The 16,655-nt window shown below is 29.1% G+C and overlaps 2 protein-coding genes across 2 annotated transcripts in view; one reads left to right on the top strand and one right to left on the bottom strand.

Annotated features, from left to right (window-relative positions):
• The window catches only part of LOC111619910 (solute carrier family 12 member 2-like), an 81,279-nt gene extending 76,628 nt beyond the window's left edge, over nt 1-4,651 (top strand). The window contains exons 22-24 of the mRNA XM_023361734.1: nt 2,787-2,989; nt 3,829-3,896; nt 3,967-4,651. Of these exons, the coding sequence (XP_023217502.1) occupies nt 2,787-2,989; nt 3,829-3,896; nt 3,967-4,102 (407 nt within the window). The 3' untranslated portion in view covers nt 4,103-4,651. The remainder of the gene's footprint in view (nt 1-2,786; nt 2,990-3,828; nt 3,897-3,966) is intronic.
• Nucleotides 4,652-4,709: 58 nt separating this feature from the next.
• On the bottom strand, nt 4,710-7,256 carry LOC111619880 (betaine--homocysteine S-methyltransferase 1-like). Its single transcript, XM_023361703.1, has 8 exons — nt 7,058-7,256; nt 6,721-6,859; nt 6,520-6,638; nt 5,933-6,124; nt 5,697-5,844; nt 5,433-5,615; nt 5,124-5,352; nt 4,710-5,053 (listed from the first exon to the last, which is right to left on the bottom strand). Exons 1-8 carry the CDS (start codon nt 7,070-7,072, stop codon nt 4,876-4,878), a joined length of 1,203 nt encoding a protein of 400 aa, XP_023217471.1. The 5' UTR covers nt 7,073-7,256; the 3' UTR covers nt 4,710-4,875.
• Nucleotides 7,257-16,655: the final 9,399 nt, after the last annotated feature.

Here is a 16,655-nt window from a genome sequence, read left to right as displayed (position 1 = left end):
AATTACATTTTTCTATTTCATCATTTTATTTAGATGAAATTAATTCAGTTATGAATGTGTTATGTAAACTACATTGAAAATAAATTTTCAGCAATGTTACATTATAACTCTATACTATTACAATAGTTTTATATTTAAATTTTCATAAAATTTATTATTAAATCAGAGTTATTGTTCACAATTTTATAAACAAAACATAACATTTTATTATTAATAAACACCTCATCTTCTTATGAGACAGTAAGCATATTAAACAACAGATATGTTTTATCTTGATGTGGCCTAAAGTTGGCTAATTTTCAGACTTATCACACTTGACTTATCTACACAAGATGGTTGGATTGATGCGGGACTAAGTCTGAAATGCATTTCCAATGTCAACAAAAGCGCATATTTTTTGGATTAAAAAAAATAATAGGAAGAAATATGTTTTATTTTTATTAAGTATTTTTGTGATTAAAGTATCTTGATGTGGTCTAAATTTGGCTAATTTTCACACTTACCACACCTTGTAGGTCAAGTGATGAAAACTGATCTCTGAATCAGTTTTCATCTGCGAGTAACTTAGATTTTACAAATACATGTGCCGGACTGTGAACGGCTTATGTATTTGTAAAATCTAAGTTACTTGTACAACATGGAATTCATATAAAACAGAATAACCAACAGTGTTATAGGGGGAGTTGACTGTATTGATGTTTGTGACATGAAATATATTTTTTGTCACAATCCAACAAAATGCAATAAAAATTGTTGTTATAAAAAAAATTTTAGTTAGAAATTTTTTTATAACAACAGATATACTCATATTTGAACCACATAAAATTCTTGTGAAAAATAGATAATGCCAAGTAATAAACACAATAGTTTTAAGTATTTGAATTAAATTTCACTTGTCTTTCTACTAACAACCTAATCAATCTTAGGTCTTCAATCTAACTATTATTAAAATTACTCTCTCTTTTATTTTCTTTGTCATTGATATCATTTGCTGACAGATAAACTTACAGATAGAATGTCTTTCAAGAACCCAATATATTGGGATCAAATTCTTCAATATATTTTATGTTAGAAATGATAATCTTTCTAATATAATCCTATTTCAATATGGTTCACAAAAAGAATTAATTCTAATTACTAAAATGAGGATGGTTCAAATGGAAACAATAATTTTGTTAAAGTCATATTTATTGCTCATCAGGTAATTACATTTGTATTTGCTTAATGCATACATTTTACAACATAATTAATTTCTTACATTTAAAATAAAATTCAATAAAATTTTAGTGCTGGGACAATACATATAATGTTGAGGAAATTTTGTAAATTTTTTCAAAATTATAAGTATTGTCCTGGCAGTAAAATTTTATTGAATTTTATTTTAAATGTATAAATTTTATAAGTGTTTTTTGCCACCACCATGTATTGATGATTTGTAATGTTTTGCATGCCAAAGCAGGGAAATAGCCACAGATAAAAGTCAACTCTATTGCAAGATTGTTATTCCTGTTTAAGAAAGAACAAAAGGAAGGAGGACACTCTCTGAGTTTGTCCATAAGAAATTTTTTCAAAATTATATCATTTTCTCTCAATACATTACTCAGCATGTGATTAATGTATGAAGATTTTGTTGTTTGAACATGCATTCCTGCACAACTGGTTTTATGTTCTTATTATTTTGAAAATGTCTTTTCCAAATGATTCCTTTAACGATCCAAAAAGCTGGTAATCATTAGGGAGATGATATCTGGAGAGTGGAGTGGATACAACAGCACCTTCTAACTTCAGTTTTGCAATTATAGGCATCATTTGGCATGAGGAATAGTCATGCATTATCATGTTGATGGCCTAATTAGGACAGCAATCTTCTATCTTTGTTTCTGAAAGGTTTCAGGTGATTCTCTAGCAGGTTGCAATATATGTTGTATTCGCTGTAGAATCTTCTGTTAGGAAGTGTACCAAAAAAAGGATATTCCAAAAATAAAAAAATAGTCAATGTGAACTTTCTGGCTGTCATGATGCTCAAAGGTTTTTTGATTGGGTAATCTAGATGGCACCTCTTATGCTAGTTCATTTACTCTCTGGCTGAAAATTACTGTATATATACATATCCATTACATAGGTGTTATGTCTGTAAAATAAATGACTTCTTGTTAACATATATAATTAAAACTTTATTATAATACAAATGTAGCTTTGTGCCTACAAGCAGGGCTGGCCTGAGAAATAGTGGGGCCTGGTGCAAAGTTGTTGTAATATATGTTGAAGATTTAGATAAACATTAAATGTAATATAATATATGTTGACAATTTAAAACAAAGGAAATGTAATCGAGAGGTGCCGAGGTGGCGGGAGAGAAAGCGAGCGAGATAGCTCGAAGTAACCAGCTGGATGTAGAAGTGTTTAGTTGTATTATTAAAGAGTTATTCGTACCATAGTATCTGGTCAGTTGAGTCGTTTATAATACATGGTGGCAGCGTAGAGGAAAATGTATCAGATCCCAGCGCCTGAAGTTTTTAATTTTCGTCCGGAAGATGGGAGAACATGGATAGGACGTTTCGAACGATTTCGAACAGCGTCTGGACTCCATAATAAAGAGGAAACTGACCAGGTAAATTCTTTCATATATTTAATGGGACAGAAAGCCGAGGAAATTTTGGCGTCATTTAGTCTCCCAGAAGAGGATAGAAATGACTATTCAAAAGTTAAGGCTGCATTCGAAAAATACTTCGTCCCAACTAAAAATGTTATATACGAAAGATATAAATTCTATTCTCGGTTTCAAGAAGAAGGAGAAACAGTGGAGAACTTCGTGACTTCATTATATAGTCTGGTTAAAACGTGTGATTTTCCTGCTTCGTTTCAAGACGAAATGATTAGGGATAGAATAGTTTGCGGCATTAGAGACAAAAAGGTTTCGGAACGTTTGCAACTTGAAACGGAACTAACTCTGGAGAAAGCAATAAACACTGCGAGACAGGCTGAAACAGTAANTTTTAAACCAAGTAGAAATATATATTTTATATTAAGTATTACAATTTAATAAAATATATTAAAGTTAGAAAAGAATCCATTTATCCAAAGAATGTATATAAAAATTTATCATTTTGTTTAGAGTAAAATAATATAATTTATAAGTCCTTGACAATATTTGAACATTTAATAATATTTAACAAAAGCAATTGTTTAATGCTCATAGTGAAGTTTGACAGAAAGTCTATTTTAAAAAATATAAATTTATTGAATTATTAATTAAATATATTGTAGAAACAAATTTTTGATAGAGATCATATCTACTCAAAGATGATTTAAATAGTTCCTATCTATACTAGTCATTTATAGTGCTACACATTATAGTGCTTTCTGTGATTTATTTTTTAATATAGAAATCTGTTCTTAATGGCATTGTATTATTCTAATTATTTAAATTGTAGAAAAAAATGTTTAATTAAATATATTTTTGTAATGCAAATTGCTTTTTGTGGAATTAAAATTTTTATAAATTAAATGCTTTTAGGCTATACAAGCATCATGAGAATAGATTGAAGAGATACTAGATTCAGTTGGTTTAAAGTCGTATTCTCTCTCCAGTTTAGTTAACTAATGACATGAAACTTTAAAATATTTATATTTTTGTTATTTTATTTAATAAAAAAAAAGTATAGAAAAATTTAAATCAAAAATAATTTTGAGATTAATAATCATGTTGTAAAAAGAAATCATTTGTGTATGAATTTTGCTAAATATTGTTTTTAATATTTTTAATATTGTGTTATCTTTTTAATCACTTCAATTGTTTAATATTGAAATGTTTTTTTTCTATTTTAGAGTAATAGGCATATGCGATTAAGAGAACTACTACTGCAGCATTCAAACGAAGCATCTCTCATTGTGATGTATGTAGACATTCCTATATTCATATTATAAAATTTATTATAAAATTCTAACTTTGAGTTAAAATTTCAGGACGCTTCCAATGCCTCGTAAGAGTACCTGTTCAGCACCTTTGTATATGGCCTGGTTAGAAATGTTAACCAGAGATATGCCACCTTTTTTACTGATTAGAGGAAACCAAACAAGTGTGTTAACTTTTTACTCATAGAAGATTGCCCTATAAATACAGAGGAGATCTTGCAGAGTTCCTACTCCAGATTGTATCCATAATAGCAACAGTCTGAACTTTAACTTATTCTCATTTACTTAATTGTTAATTGCCAAATGAACAATGTTTTTTAAGGATTGGAGCATTCTAATCTTGACAATAGTCACCGAATAACCTATTCATTTGGAAATTCATCATATTGATTTCATTAGTAACCTATTCCATTATGTTGTAATATATTTCATTTTTTTCTATTCATTAATATTTTATAAAAAAAATTTAATTATTAGTTTAATTGATGTTTTAAATCTAAATATTGATGAAAGCATCAAATTGAAGAGGAAAAATAACCTCTTGTCTTGTCTTTTTTTACTAACAAAAATTTCATTAAATTGAAAATGAAATTGGTACTGTGTAACAAATGGGTTAAAATGTCTTCCAAATACCCATTAAAATGTAGATATATATATGTGTATTGCTTATTTTCATAAATAGCATATGTAAATTAATCTGAATTGTAGATATGATCACTATAAATTATAAACTTTTTGATAGTCTTAATTATTTTATTACCAAAACCATTTTTATATTAAAATTGGAAATTACATCAATTAAAAGTTTTTGCTACAAAATACATGAAGTGAATTGGATTTCTTTATAAATCATCATATAGATATACATACAAAAAAGTATGAATGTTTTTTATCGAACACATTGTGTTCAGTTTGCATAATCTACACCATCTCGGCTGAGTTAAATGGTGGTGTAGCATCCTATTTAACTTTCATGTAAGAAAAGACGCATTCTAATTCTTCAGCAGTAGTGCTCTCAGTTTGCTGATAGAGTTCTTTTGAGCCAGCAGTGATTCCCCAATTGGCAGGCTTTGAACAAGATGCCGAATACGGTCTACCGGTAGCCGGATTTAATGATTCCCAATAGGATTTGCGAGCTCTGGAAAGGAAAGAAAAAATTTAGTGACTTATTTTTCAATCTTGTAAATCCAGAACAATTATATAAATACCTTGCTCGAACCCATGGCTTAGTATGCATTTTTAAACCTTCACCCCAAGGTTCATGTTTTTCCGAAGCTTCAGGTAGTTGCATTCTTTCCTTAGCTAATTCTTCTGCAATTGCTCTAATGTGGTAAGGCTCGAATCCACAACAGCCACCGATGTAACGAACGCCTAATTCGTATGCTTCCCGTGCATATTTTTGCATATCCCAACGGGTGCAAATACGGGGTTCGAGAGCTTTATATTAAAAAATCATCATATATACTAAGAGAAAAGTTTAATAAAATGAAAGAATATAATAGTTTTATTTTTTTTACCAAAAGGAAATTCTGGAAGATCTATAAAACCTTGCTTTCCAGCATCTGGTGTATGAAAGCCCAGAGGTTGTACAATTAAATGAACATTCAAACCAGCTTTTGTGATTGCTTCTTTCATCATTCTTAAAGTATTTAATGATACAAATGGATCAAAATGGCAATTCAGACCTACAACATCAGCACCTTAAAACAAAAAAATACTTCAATACATAAACGAAAAATTTTTTACCGAAAATTGATTAGATAGATCCAATAAAAACTCACCAGCTTTTGCCATTCTTACAGCACATTCACCAACTGTTACATTGTGGAGATCTCCATCTGGACCTATGCACATACTAGATACAACTGGCAAACTAGTTTCCTTGCATACTTCAATTGCCCATTCTATTTCTTCAATATGTTCAAAGTACTAATGAAAAAAACGAAGAAATTTTAATATAGAAAATCTATAATGGTCAGTTCAACAGAGTGGATAGTAATTAATCTGCAATGGTTACCTCACAAATGAGAAAATCTACTTTGTTATCCAAAAATACTTGAATCTGTTTTCTGAATTCGGATTGAACTTCACTTTTGGATTTTCCACTTAAGTAGGAAGGTGTTTGACTAATACCACCAGCAACTAGAGCGTTCCCTTCATCAGCCACTTCTTTAGCTAATTCACAAGCTGCTTTGTTAATATCCTTGCCCTGAAATAAAATTAAAAAGTAATTACAAAATAATTACTTTGAGGATTACATTTAGAGGAAAAAAAAGAATAGTTTGAAATAAATCTCATTTTAAGAAGAACACACAAAAGTTACCAAGAATGTTTGTTTTTCAAAAATTTCTTGAAATATCTCAAAGAAATTTGGTTTTTTTCCCAGCAAATAGCTTGAATTCGTTGTTTTTTTTCATTCTGAACGAAATCCTACTTCAGTAGTATTACATTGTTAGAACTTGGCACGACTTATTTTATCTGGATAGCAAATCATAACGGTGTTATGGTTTGCTATCCAGACAGAAGGATAACAGACACCTTTCAGCAAGGTTCAATAATTTAAATTTAAAAAAAAAATAAATAAATTGTTTAAGATTTACTCACAGTATATTTCTTTCCAGCTTGATTTCCCCTGTTAATAAGTTTATCATCACTGGCATAAAAAGTAAACGCCTGCATGACATCAGATCCTGCTCTCAAAAATTCTCTATGCAACTGTCTCACTGTAAACAAAAAAAAAATTTTTTTTTGTATTAATTTCTGAAATAATAAAAATTATTTTCATTAGTTACGATGTTGATTTACCTGCTTCGGGATGTTCGACAGAAGCTTCGGGGGTCCAAGGACCAGCTTTAACGTAACCACGTTTTTCCAACGAAAACACAAAACCTCCATCACCAATAACTACGCTGTCGTTCAAGCGTTGCAACAAACCTTTCTTAACCTGCAACATGTTTAAAGTGTGAACACACTGAGTAAAATTTCCCAGAGTAACTGCATAAATCTTAAATCTACCACTTCGAAATTACAGTTACGCGTTTTGGAGACTTGTTTTCTTTTTTTTTGGCAACGAGTCAAACTCGTCGTTTTCCAAAATTAGGATCTTAAACGTAACGACCAAAAAAAAAACAAAAAACCTTACCTTGTGTTGGGACATGTTTGATGGGAAACAAGCAACTTCTGTGACGACTTCGTTGTTCTGCAAAATTTGGCGGGAAATTTATACACTGCGAGAACACGTGATAGCGCTTTAACCATAGCTTTTACAGGTGTCGAACCACGTGGTCGATTTTAATTATACGCCTTTGCCATGACTTAAAATGTTCGGATTTTTGCATGAGTAGAGCAATATCCTATATCGATTCGCATGCAAAGAGTTAAATTTCGATCAACTTTATGAATTTGTCAAAATTTGTCGCAGTCCATCATGAAAAATGCAATCTACCCTCGCTTATTTTAGTAGATCCTCCGCTTGTCAACGTTAAGAGTTTATCTTTCAATAACAGTTATCGTTTCGAAGATCTTATTGACGTAATTTTTTTTTTATTTTGAAAAATAAATGATGATAAATTTTGTTTAATTTAAATTTTACTAATTGACATTCTACTTTTTACATTATTATAAATATAATAAAAGGGTAGAAATGTTATTTTTAGCATTTTAATTCTTTATTTTAAGTTAAAATTGATATTTAAAACCTAATAAACGTTATATATTTTTAAATACAAGAAAATTTTAATGGTATTTTTACGTATCTACGAACAGTTTAAATTAAAAAAAAAAACAAGCCAAAAACTTTACAACAAGAGCCTTGTGTTTCGTCATACTGATATGTTGGAATAATCTAAAACTCGAATGACCTTTGCTTTTTTTCACGAACAAGTTCAATAGCAGCCTTCAGAATATAAATGAAAATAAACCTGGCTGGCCCCAGGACAGTTTGCACTCATTTATTACGTAATTCTACGATTAAAAAAAAGTTACTAAGCTAAGTATTTGTAACCTAAAAACGATACAAATTGCAGGAGAATGCGATTTAGAAGTTAAAAAAAAAAGTATATATATATAGTTGTTATTTAAAAATAATTTTAATTTAATACGAATAATTCTTTTAATTATATTTTAAGAAAATGAATTTGTTTATACTCGTGTCCTATCAAATGATTCCAAAGTAAGATAAAATATGGTTATTTTTGCAGATAACGTGATGGTCTTCGAGTTTTTTCTCTCTAAACTCGATTTAAAATTGTGAAGGACGAGGATGAGATTAATTAGAGAATACTTTAGCCTTTTTCGTAGAAGAATTTTGTCTAGGAATTCTCGAAATTCCTGGTTTCGTCCTTACGTCTCGGCAGCGAATGGAAGAAATGAAGATCGAGGGTAATAATTTATCAATTGTATAAAGTTCATATTAGACTTTTAACGAATATTGTGAAATATATATATAAATTNTTTAGTTGTATTATTAAAGAGTTATTCGTACCATAGTATCTGGTCAGTTGAGTCGTTTATAATACAGTTGTTGAACTGGGCATTTTAATAAAAACAACAAAATAATATTTTAATGGTAAACATACTATCCGTTAAAAAGATTAGGAAAGTTAGTTAACTTAGCGAAAATGAAATGATCAATTTCCCAAGAATTGGATCATGCAGGATGTGTCTTGTGCAGTTGCACTGTTCACACCACTCACTGGCTGGCCCTGCTTACAGGTCTAAGTGTCACCACAGTTAACGCATGACTGCCTGGAGACAAAGGAACATGGCAAAGGTCAAAAGTATGGGGTTGCCTAACTAGGTCAAGGGGCAATTTGGTGTGGGTTATCCCCTGGAGGTTTACATACATGACAATAGGACTATAACATATCCACGATTTTATTTTCTAGTCATAATGCAAGAAAGAAAATCATTGCCTTTGTTATGGACTGGTAACGTAATCTAAACATTGACCCATCATTACTTCAGTCCAGATGTAAAATGGTATAATGTCTATTACAGATTTACAACTTGTCATAGACAAAATCATACATGGAACCAACACTCATATTCAGCAATCATGTCAACAATATTTATCTTGCAATCCTTAAGCAATTTTTAGCTTATATGGTGATGGTTGGAATAATGATGGAATTACAGATATCTAAAAAAAAATCTCAAAATTTAGAATTAAGTTCTTGATATTTCAGATAATTTATTCTTATTTATTATGAAATCAATTCTCTAAATTTTAAAGAATAAATAAGAATTTTTATACAATTAATTTTTAAAACAATAATAAATTTGCATGTAATATGTTGTTTTTATCATATATAATTCATTAAAAATTTTTTTTCTATTAACTGCAATTTTTAATCTCATTTTATGTAATTTCAAAAATGATGACAAACTAAAATTTTCATCCTAAATTAAATTTGTTTTTTCAGTAATATAACCTTATTTCTAATGCCTATTTTAAGATTTTTTAAAAATATTAAAACTCAATTTTATAAAGTTAATTTTAAATAAGCCTAAAATAATTCAATCTTATAATTATTTGAAATATTACATAATCACTTTTTAGAATATCTGAAAAAAGTTTAACTCTGCTTTTAGTAATCTTTTCTGCAATAGTTTCTATTATTAATTCTTCCTCTTTTAATCTATTTCACTTTTCTTTTTATGTAAAAGTACTGAAACCAACAACTTCTTGGCTAGTCATATTATCCGCATTAATTTTAGGTAAGTCTGTAATAAGCACCTATAACCAACCAGGATAAATTTCAGATAATACTAACTGAACAAAGAAAATTATTCAAATATTTGGAAATTACAACAAAGGCAATTTTAAAGTTTAATTACTTGTTAATTGTGAAATACAATAGTTAAGATAATTTATATACATATATATGTTTATTATATATTTTAATATGATGTATTTTTATGAGTATATATTTATATTACATAATATTCTGATATAGAAATGCAAAAATGCATGAGAAAATAAAACAGCTTATTACTTCAGTTAGTATTACATTAGGTGTTGTAAATCTTGATCAGTTTGCTTTGATGTGCATTAGCAAGGAGGGAGGAGTCTATTTTAGTATAAGAAAGGTACCAGTTATATAAATTTAATAGGATCTGAAGCACATCTCTAGTTGCCAAAATATGTAGTCTTTAAATACTTCAGAGCTCCCATTTGAATAACAGGTAACTCCTGGCTAAGATTCATGAAATGACTTGCACTTTTTAATGCCTATAATTAAATAGTACATGTTTTGCTGTCTGTCAATTTCTGCTTAATTTATGGAAAGTGGTGCATCATTTTATTTACATATTTTAGTTAATATAATTTCAGTGGAGAGATGTTGGAGTCATATTGTTTATTGTCTACTAAGAGCCTAAGTTTTTTGTTCTAAATTCTACTTTTATTTTGCCAATCTAAAAATATATATTAATTTTTATAGTCATCTAAATAAAAATGAGCGAAATTCTGTTGTCTTTTATTAATAAATAGCATATATTCAAAGAATTTTTATTGGTATCAGTTTGATTATTCCTAAAGATTACCAATAAAAATTATTAGTTTTTATATCCTAGTAGAAATCAATATAGCACCATTAGAATTTCTTATTTGTTGTTATTTTTAACAGATATTGATGCAAAAGTCTTCTGTTTTTGTATCAGATAGGTTTAGGGTTTATAATGATATTTAACATAGTAAATCATTCCATTTTGAGTCTTATTTTCTATTTGGACAGATTTCCCTTTGTAAAGGTTTTACTGTATTAGGAAAGAAATGTCTTTGTGCATTAAATACATTTTAAAAGCAATGTATGAAGTTATGAAATATTAAATAGTTTATCTAAAAAGATTTTTTCCCAATACTCTTTAATCAAATAATTTTTTCTTTCTTGATAGTTTTATTAATATATACAATTACCATTACTTTGTTCTATGAGATATGGCAATACTTTGTTATGATTATACACATTTAAATTCCTGTTTAATTAATATTGTTGATCTAAGCATTGAATATTAAAAGTAACTTGATTTTGTTCATTCATTTACATATTATATAAATTGGCATCAGAGTTTGTGTAACTAGTAACTTTAGTAGTGTAATTACTATTCTCTATCAATTATCTGCCATGGAGAATAATGGAATTGTTTTTTACAAATGTAAATTTGGCTTTTATGAATATTTTTTATAATATAGCTAAGACTGTGTGAAAATGCATCTATATTATATATTGTACTATAAAAGTAATCTATATAATATGCACTATATGTACTGGACAATCTTGGACTGCCATGTAAATAATTTGTACATTCATAATGCAGTAAACAGCAATAGTTAGTTCATATTTGTGTTCTAAAGGCAGAGATTTAGATAGATTTGATTTTAAGAAATGGTAAACTGCTCAAGAGATTGTAAACTATTTTGTTCTTATGCATATACTTAGCATTTCTATAACAAATAATTTAAAGTGATATAACAATCAGATAATTAATTTGATTGATTGTACCATTATTACATAAATGTTACTGATTGCATGAATTTAACAGTATGATTCAAATATATAAGAAATTTACTTATACTAAACAGTAAATTTATTTTTCATAGAATTTTATGCATGGAAATTATACTAAAGTAACATAAACAAAGTTTTTAATATAAACTAAAAATACAGAATATATTTGTCCAATTTTGCACTTTTATTCTTTATAATACTATTTGGGTTAGAAAGATTTTTTTTCAGTACAATTTTATTTTTTAAAATAAAAATTAGACTCAAATTCTTAATGATGATATTGCAGGATGCCCATCCACTGAGAAAAAACTGAAAGTTGGCCAGTCGTTTTGATTATCAGGAACTAGCATGAAATTTCATTAGACAATTTTTATTTTATAACAAAATTTTTTAGATTAAATTGTTAAATGTAAAGATTTATTTTGAACTAGAATATATTTATATAAAAAGAGCATTAAATGTCATCGTATAACCTCTTACGGAGGGTTTACCCTTACCAACAGTAGCAACCATTAAAAGATGTCCAAATGTTTTAAATAATAATAAACATCAGTTTCTAGGTTCTGCTATTTACTATCCAGTTGACTACTTATGATTCACAAACTCATTCATATTTCATTAAGTAATTTGTGTTTGTTGTGTTTGTTTATTTGAATGAAGTAACATACTATTAAATATGCTTCATTATAGATTTTGTTTAGTGTATTTAAAAACCTAATGCATTTTTATAAATTTAGTTTTTAATTTTTACAATGAATAACTAATAGATATTGCAAACTTAAGATTTTTATAAAACGATGTAGATTAAATATTTAAAAATATATTTAAAATATTTAAAATCATAATAAAACAATGACATGATCAAAAATACACAGGTTTTTTTTATTTATAATGTGATGTTTTATATTTTTCTTAGTTTGATGTGTGTTAATATTTAATATAAGAGGTTTCTCTGAAAATAATGCCTTCTATTTATTTCTATTAGAAGTACTAAAGACACCAGGAGCACAATAACATCATTGAAGAGGAATTTTTTAGTTACAAATCTCTATTTTTCCATCTACGGTAGTTACGACATTGGCCATGTATTTTTTACCAGCAATGAACCTGAATCTTTATGCTGTCTGTAAAAATTTGCACCAGTATAGGCAACTCACTTTTTCATAGCTGCAATGATGACATTATTGTCAGGAAGATGTTCTCGATTTAGTCCTTTTTTATTAACCTAAATAGATGGAAGTCTGAAGGTACTAACTCCTGGACTATATGGGCAATGTGGTAGGATGGTTCAACTGCCTTTGCAATGTTCTCAATGATCTTCAAACTGGTATATGGACTGACATTATCTCGTTGCAAACAGAAGGTTGTTTTCTCTGGCCTGACTGAAAAGTTTGGCTTTCAGTTTGATCAGCATCACAATGCAAAGGTTGATTGATTGTCCAAGCTTCAGGAAATTCAAAAGGATCATGCTTTTTTTTATTTTAAAAGATAATGCCCACTACTTTACTCGCTGATGGCTGTGTCGTGAACTTTTTATTAGCTAGAGAATTTTCATATTGCCATTCCATAGGCTGTTTGCTCTCTGATTAGTAGTGGTGACATCATGTCCATCACTAGTGATGATATAGTCTAGGAAACTAATATCCTGTTTGCACCAAGCATTTCAATCTAGATTGTGACCAAGGTCGGCGACTATGCCATGCTACGACCTCTCTCGACCATTTCAATCTCAACTGAAACGAGGTTCAATTGCGATCGATTCGAGAGAGTTCTTGAAACTAGATCCAGTCATAAGAGAGATCCCACAATCCCACGCACACGAGAAAATACAGGATGGCTGCGGAACATGTGTCGGGCTACCAACAGAGAAATAAAAAAAAGATATCTGGAGAGACATACATCTGTCTATTATTAGATATATAATAAGAAAAAGTATTTATTTCTAACCAAAACTTCCATTTTGTTTGTTGGTGTTTGTGACTTACCGTGTAGTTATGTCAATTTTATCATCGCGTGTAAAGCCGAGTTCTTCTTGAGCGGACTGCCTGTGCAAACAGCACGACGTTCGACTGGCGACAGTCACATCCAGACTGTAGGTAAATCGAGATCAAAGTCAGTCGTGGATTGTGTGTGAACATAGTATAACTGTCCCTTTTGAGTCTTATGCAGCAGGTCCTGACACACTTGCATTCGATAATCTTTGTTCCTATATATTTGTAATACCTATGTGGCAGAAACTTTGCAATATCCCAATGTTGTTAACAGTGCCATACCTACAGAGACTGATTCAGCTAAGCCCTTTTAAAAAATATACTAGTCTTAGCTTAGTGCAACAGTGTCCATATACAACATATATAATATACATATTCCTTTCCTCGTTTAAATTTAGGTTATTATTGCATTTTTACACTTGGACTGTAGCTAATAGTGCTGGATGGAAAAGAGAAATATACCAGTCATTAATCACAACCTGTTCTCTGTGCTGTTTTTTGTCTCAACTTTTTTATTGTGCATCCAACCTTTGTCCTTTGCATCATATGATAATGTAAACCTGTTTTTAATAGATTAAATTAGTAATAATCACTGGGAAAATTAAAAAGTTGAAGGTATTCATTTAGGCAATTTTATCAATACCAGATTTTTTATAGGCCTATACAATTTGTTCAGTTTTTCCTTTTATTAATCTAGCTCCCCAATAATTTTTCTAACTATTAGGCTGGTTACCTACACTATTTCCAATGCTTAGATGCTAACACTCCACTCTACATACATTTTCCTGTTGTAATCTGCCAATTTTTGCAGATGAACTGATTGAGACACACTTCATCTTGTGGGTGACAGCTGTGCAAGGCCATCTGGAACATGGTTTGTCTCTCATATCATTGACACAATTGAAACATGCCACCTGCCATCTCACTGTGCTCACATCCACTGATTGGTCTTTGTAAATGATCAGTAAATTTCAATGAATGTCAATGGGTGCAATTTTTTTCACTTCAAGAAATTTGATGACATACCTCTATTTCATGTGCATGTCAAACACATATTAGACTGCTGCTGTGATGTTACCTGCCACATGACAATCAAATTTATAGGATAGTGGCGGAAAAATTTAAACACTACCACCAACATCTATCTCCAATATCCTGTACTATCATAATAAAATAGTACACATTATTTTCGGAGCAACTTGCATAAATAAAAAAAATTAAGTTGTACTTAAAATAACCAATGATAGTTTTTATTATTAACAATTTCTTCTTACAACAATGATTAGTAAATGGGAGATCAATAAGATTATAGAGATAAAAATCATACTTTCTATCAAATGATTCATTTACTAATAAAGATTGAAAGTTAGTGGGAAAGCCATTAATTTTTTGATACATCAATTTTCATATTCTTATTTGAAAATAAGAATTATAAATAATAATATTGTTTAAAATTTACATTAATGAAATAAAGTATAAACAATTTGAACTCTCAATATAAGCTTCCGATCTGTATTACCAATTAATTTGCAATAAATAAGTACGAACTTTATTGGCTTTTTTGTTATAATTACAGATTCATCACACACCTTTTCAATATTTTTTATTCAATCAATGCAAAATTTCCCAAGAAATTGTCAATTTAGATGATTTAAATTTTGAATCATACTGAATCATATAAACTATTTAAATTACTCAGAATAATTAAATGCACATATGATGATCCTTTTTCTGATTTTGAAATATTTTGCAGCTGAGAGTTCAAGAGAATCATCACCACCTTCAACTCCATCAGTACAGAGAATACAGAAATCAGAAGGAGTGTCTCACAATCCTCTTGGTCAAAGCCCATCTGTTATAAATAATTCTCAATATCTGAAAAGCCCAGTAAAAGATATTCCAAAAGAGGTATTAATGTCTGCTAATCAGTTCCAACGAAAGCAAAAGAAAGGCACAATAGATGTCTGGTGGTTATATGATGATGGAGGTACTAATTTTTGTTTTAAAATCTTAATACCATTTTTTAAACATAATTTATTCAGTTGTGTCTAGTTTATTTCTTGAAAATCTATGCTATTGGAAAATTATACAAAATTGATTTTACAGTGGTACCTCAGGATACGAACGCCCCAGCATACGAAATTTTCAGGATACGACATGAAATTCGAACATAATTTTACTCCGCGGTACGAACAAAAACTCACCATACGACGTTACATTAGTTCGCAGCACCATTTTTTATTCACTTCTGTACATTGTCTCAGTCCGCATGTTTGCTTCGTCGTGGAAGGATTTTTTAATTTTTTAATGTACTACTTAGCTTTAATTTGAATGTGTTTTTCGCATTGGAATGAATTATTTGGTTTAACATGTAATCGTATGGGAAAAGATGATTCACCTTACGACATTTTCACGATACGATCTCAGTTTCGGAACGGATTAATTTCGTATCCCGAGGTACCACTGTATTACAGTTTTGCATGGATTTTTTTTATAAAATGTATTATGCAATAATCAATAGTGATTAGTTTAAAAGATAGTTCTGAATACATACTTAATTTAAAATGAAATTTAATAACTGAAACTAGGTTCAATTTTTTTTATGTGAAGATATTGTAAGTTACTACCAGTTTTAAACTCAAAAAAATAAAAATAAATTTATTTTTATTAAAATAAATTCTTTATTCTTTTAGGATTAACAATGCTGATCCCTTATTTGCTTACTACACGATCTCAGTGGGGAAGTTGTAAGCTTCGAATATTTGCTTTAGCAAATAAAAAGGATGAATTAGACAGAGAGCAACGCAAGTATGAATGTTTTACAGAATTTTAAATATAAAATAATTTTGATTTTAGTATAAGAATTAGTAATTAAGTTCAGAACAGAATTCATTATAGCATGTAAAGACATAATAAATATATGGTTACTTTCTCTAATATTTGATCAGTTCAAATGTTCCCTTCTAAATGTTTATTTGCATATTAATTATTCATATACATCGGTACTAGTGATTTGATATTGTGTTGTGTAAATTGTTACCACCATCTTCATTTATGCATTTCTTGTGTTAATGGAACAAATATTAAATTTTGTTTAAATAGGATAAACAAGTGATGAAATTTGTTTATGTATTATATTGAAAACAAAAGCCCAAAAGACAATTTATACATTTATGAGGATACAATTTTTATTTCAAAAAAATTGAACAGAGATGTTGATAGTATTCTTTGAGATAAA

Source organism: Centruroides sculpturatus, unplaced genomic scaffold, assembly GCF_000671375.1.
Source record: "Centruroides sculpturatus isolate CEXI.00-Female unplaced genomic scaffold, Cexi_2.0 scaffold160, whole genome shotgun sequence".
In the NCBI taxonomy this organism is placed as follows: Eukaryota; Metazoa; Arthropoda; class Arachnida; order Scorpiones; family Buthidae; genus Centruroides; species Centruroides sculpturatus.
The sequence above is the reverse complement of the archived record's forward strand: the minus strand, read 5'-3'. Positions and strand labels throughout refer to the sequence as shown.

Coding starts and splice junctions, on each gene's coding strand:
- LOC111619880 (XM_023361703.1), bottom strand. Junction 5,845..5,932: donor TAGATTTTCTCATTTGTGAG/GTAACCATTGCA, acceptor TTTTTTCATTAG/TACTTTGAACATATTGAAGA. Junction 5,353..5,432: donor TCTTCCAGAATTTCCTTTTG/GTAAAAAAAATA, acceptor TTTAATATAAAG/CTCTCGAACCCCGTATTTGC.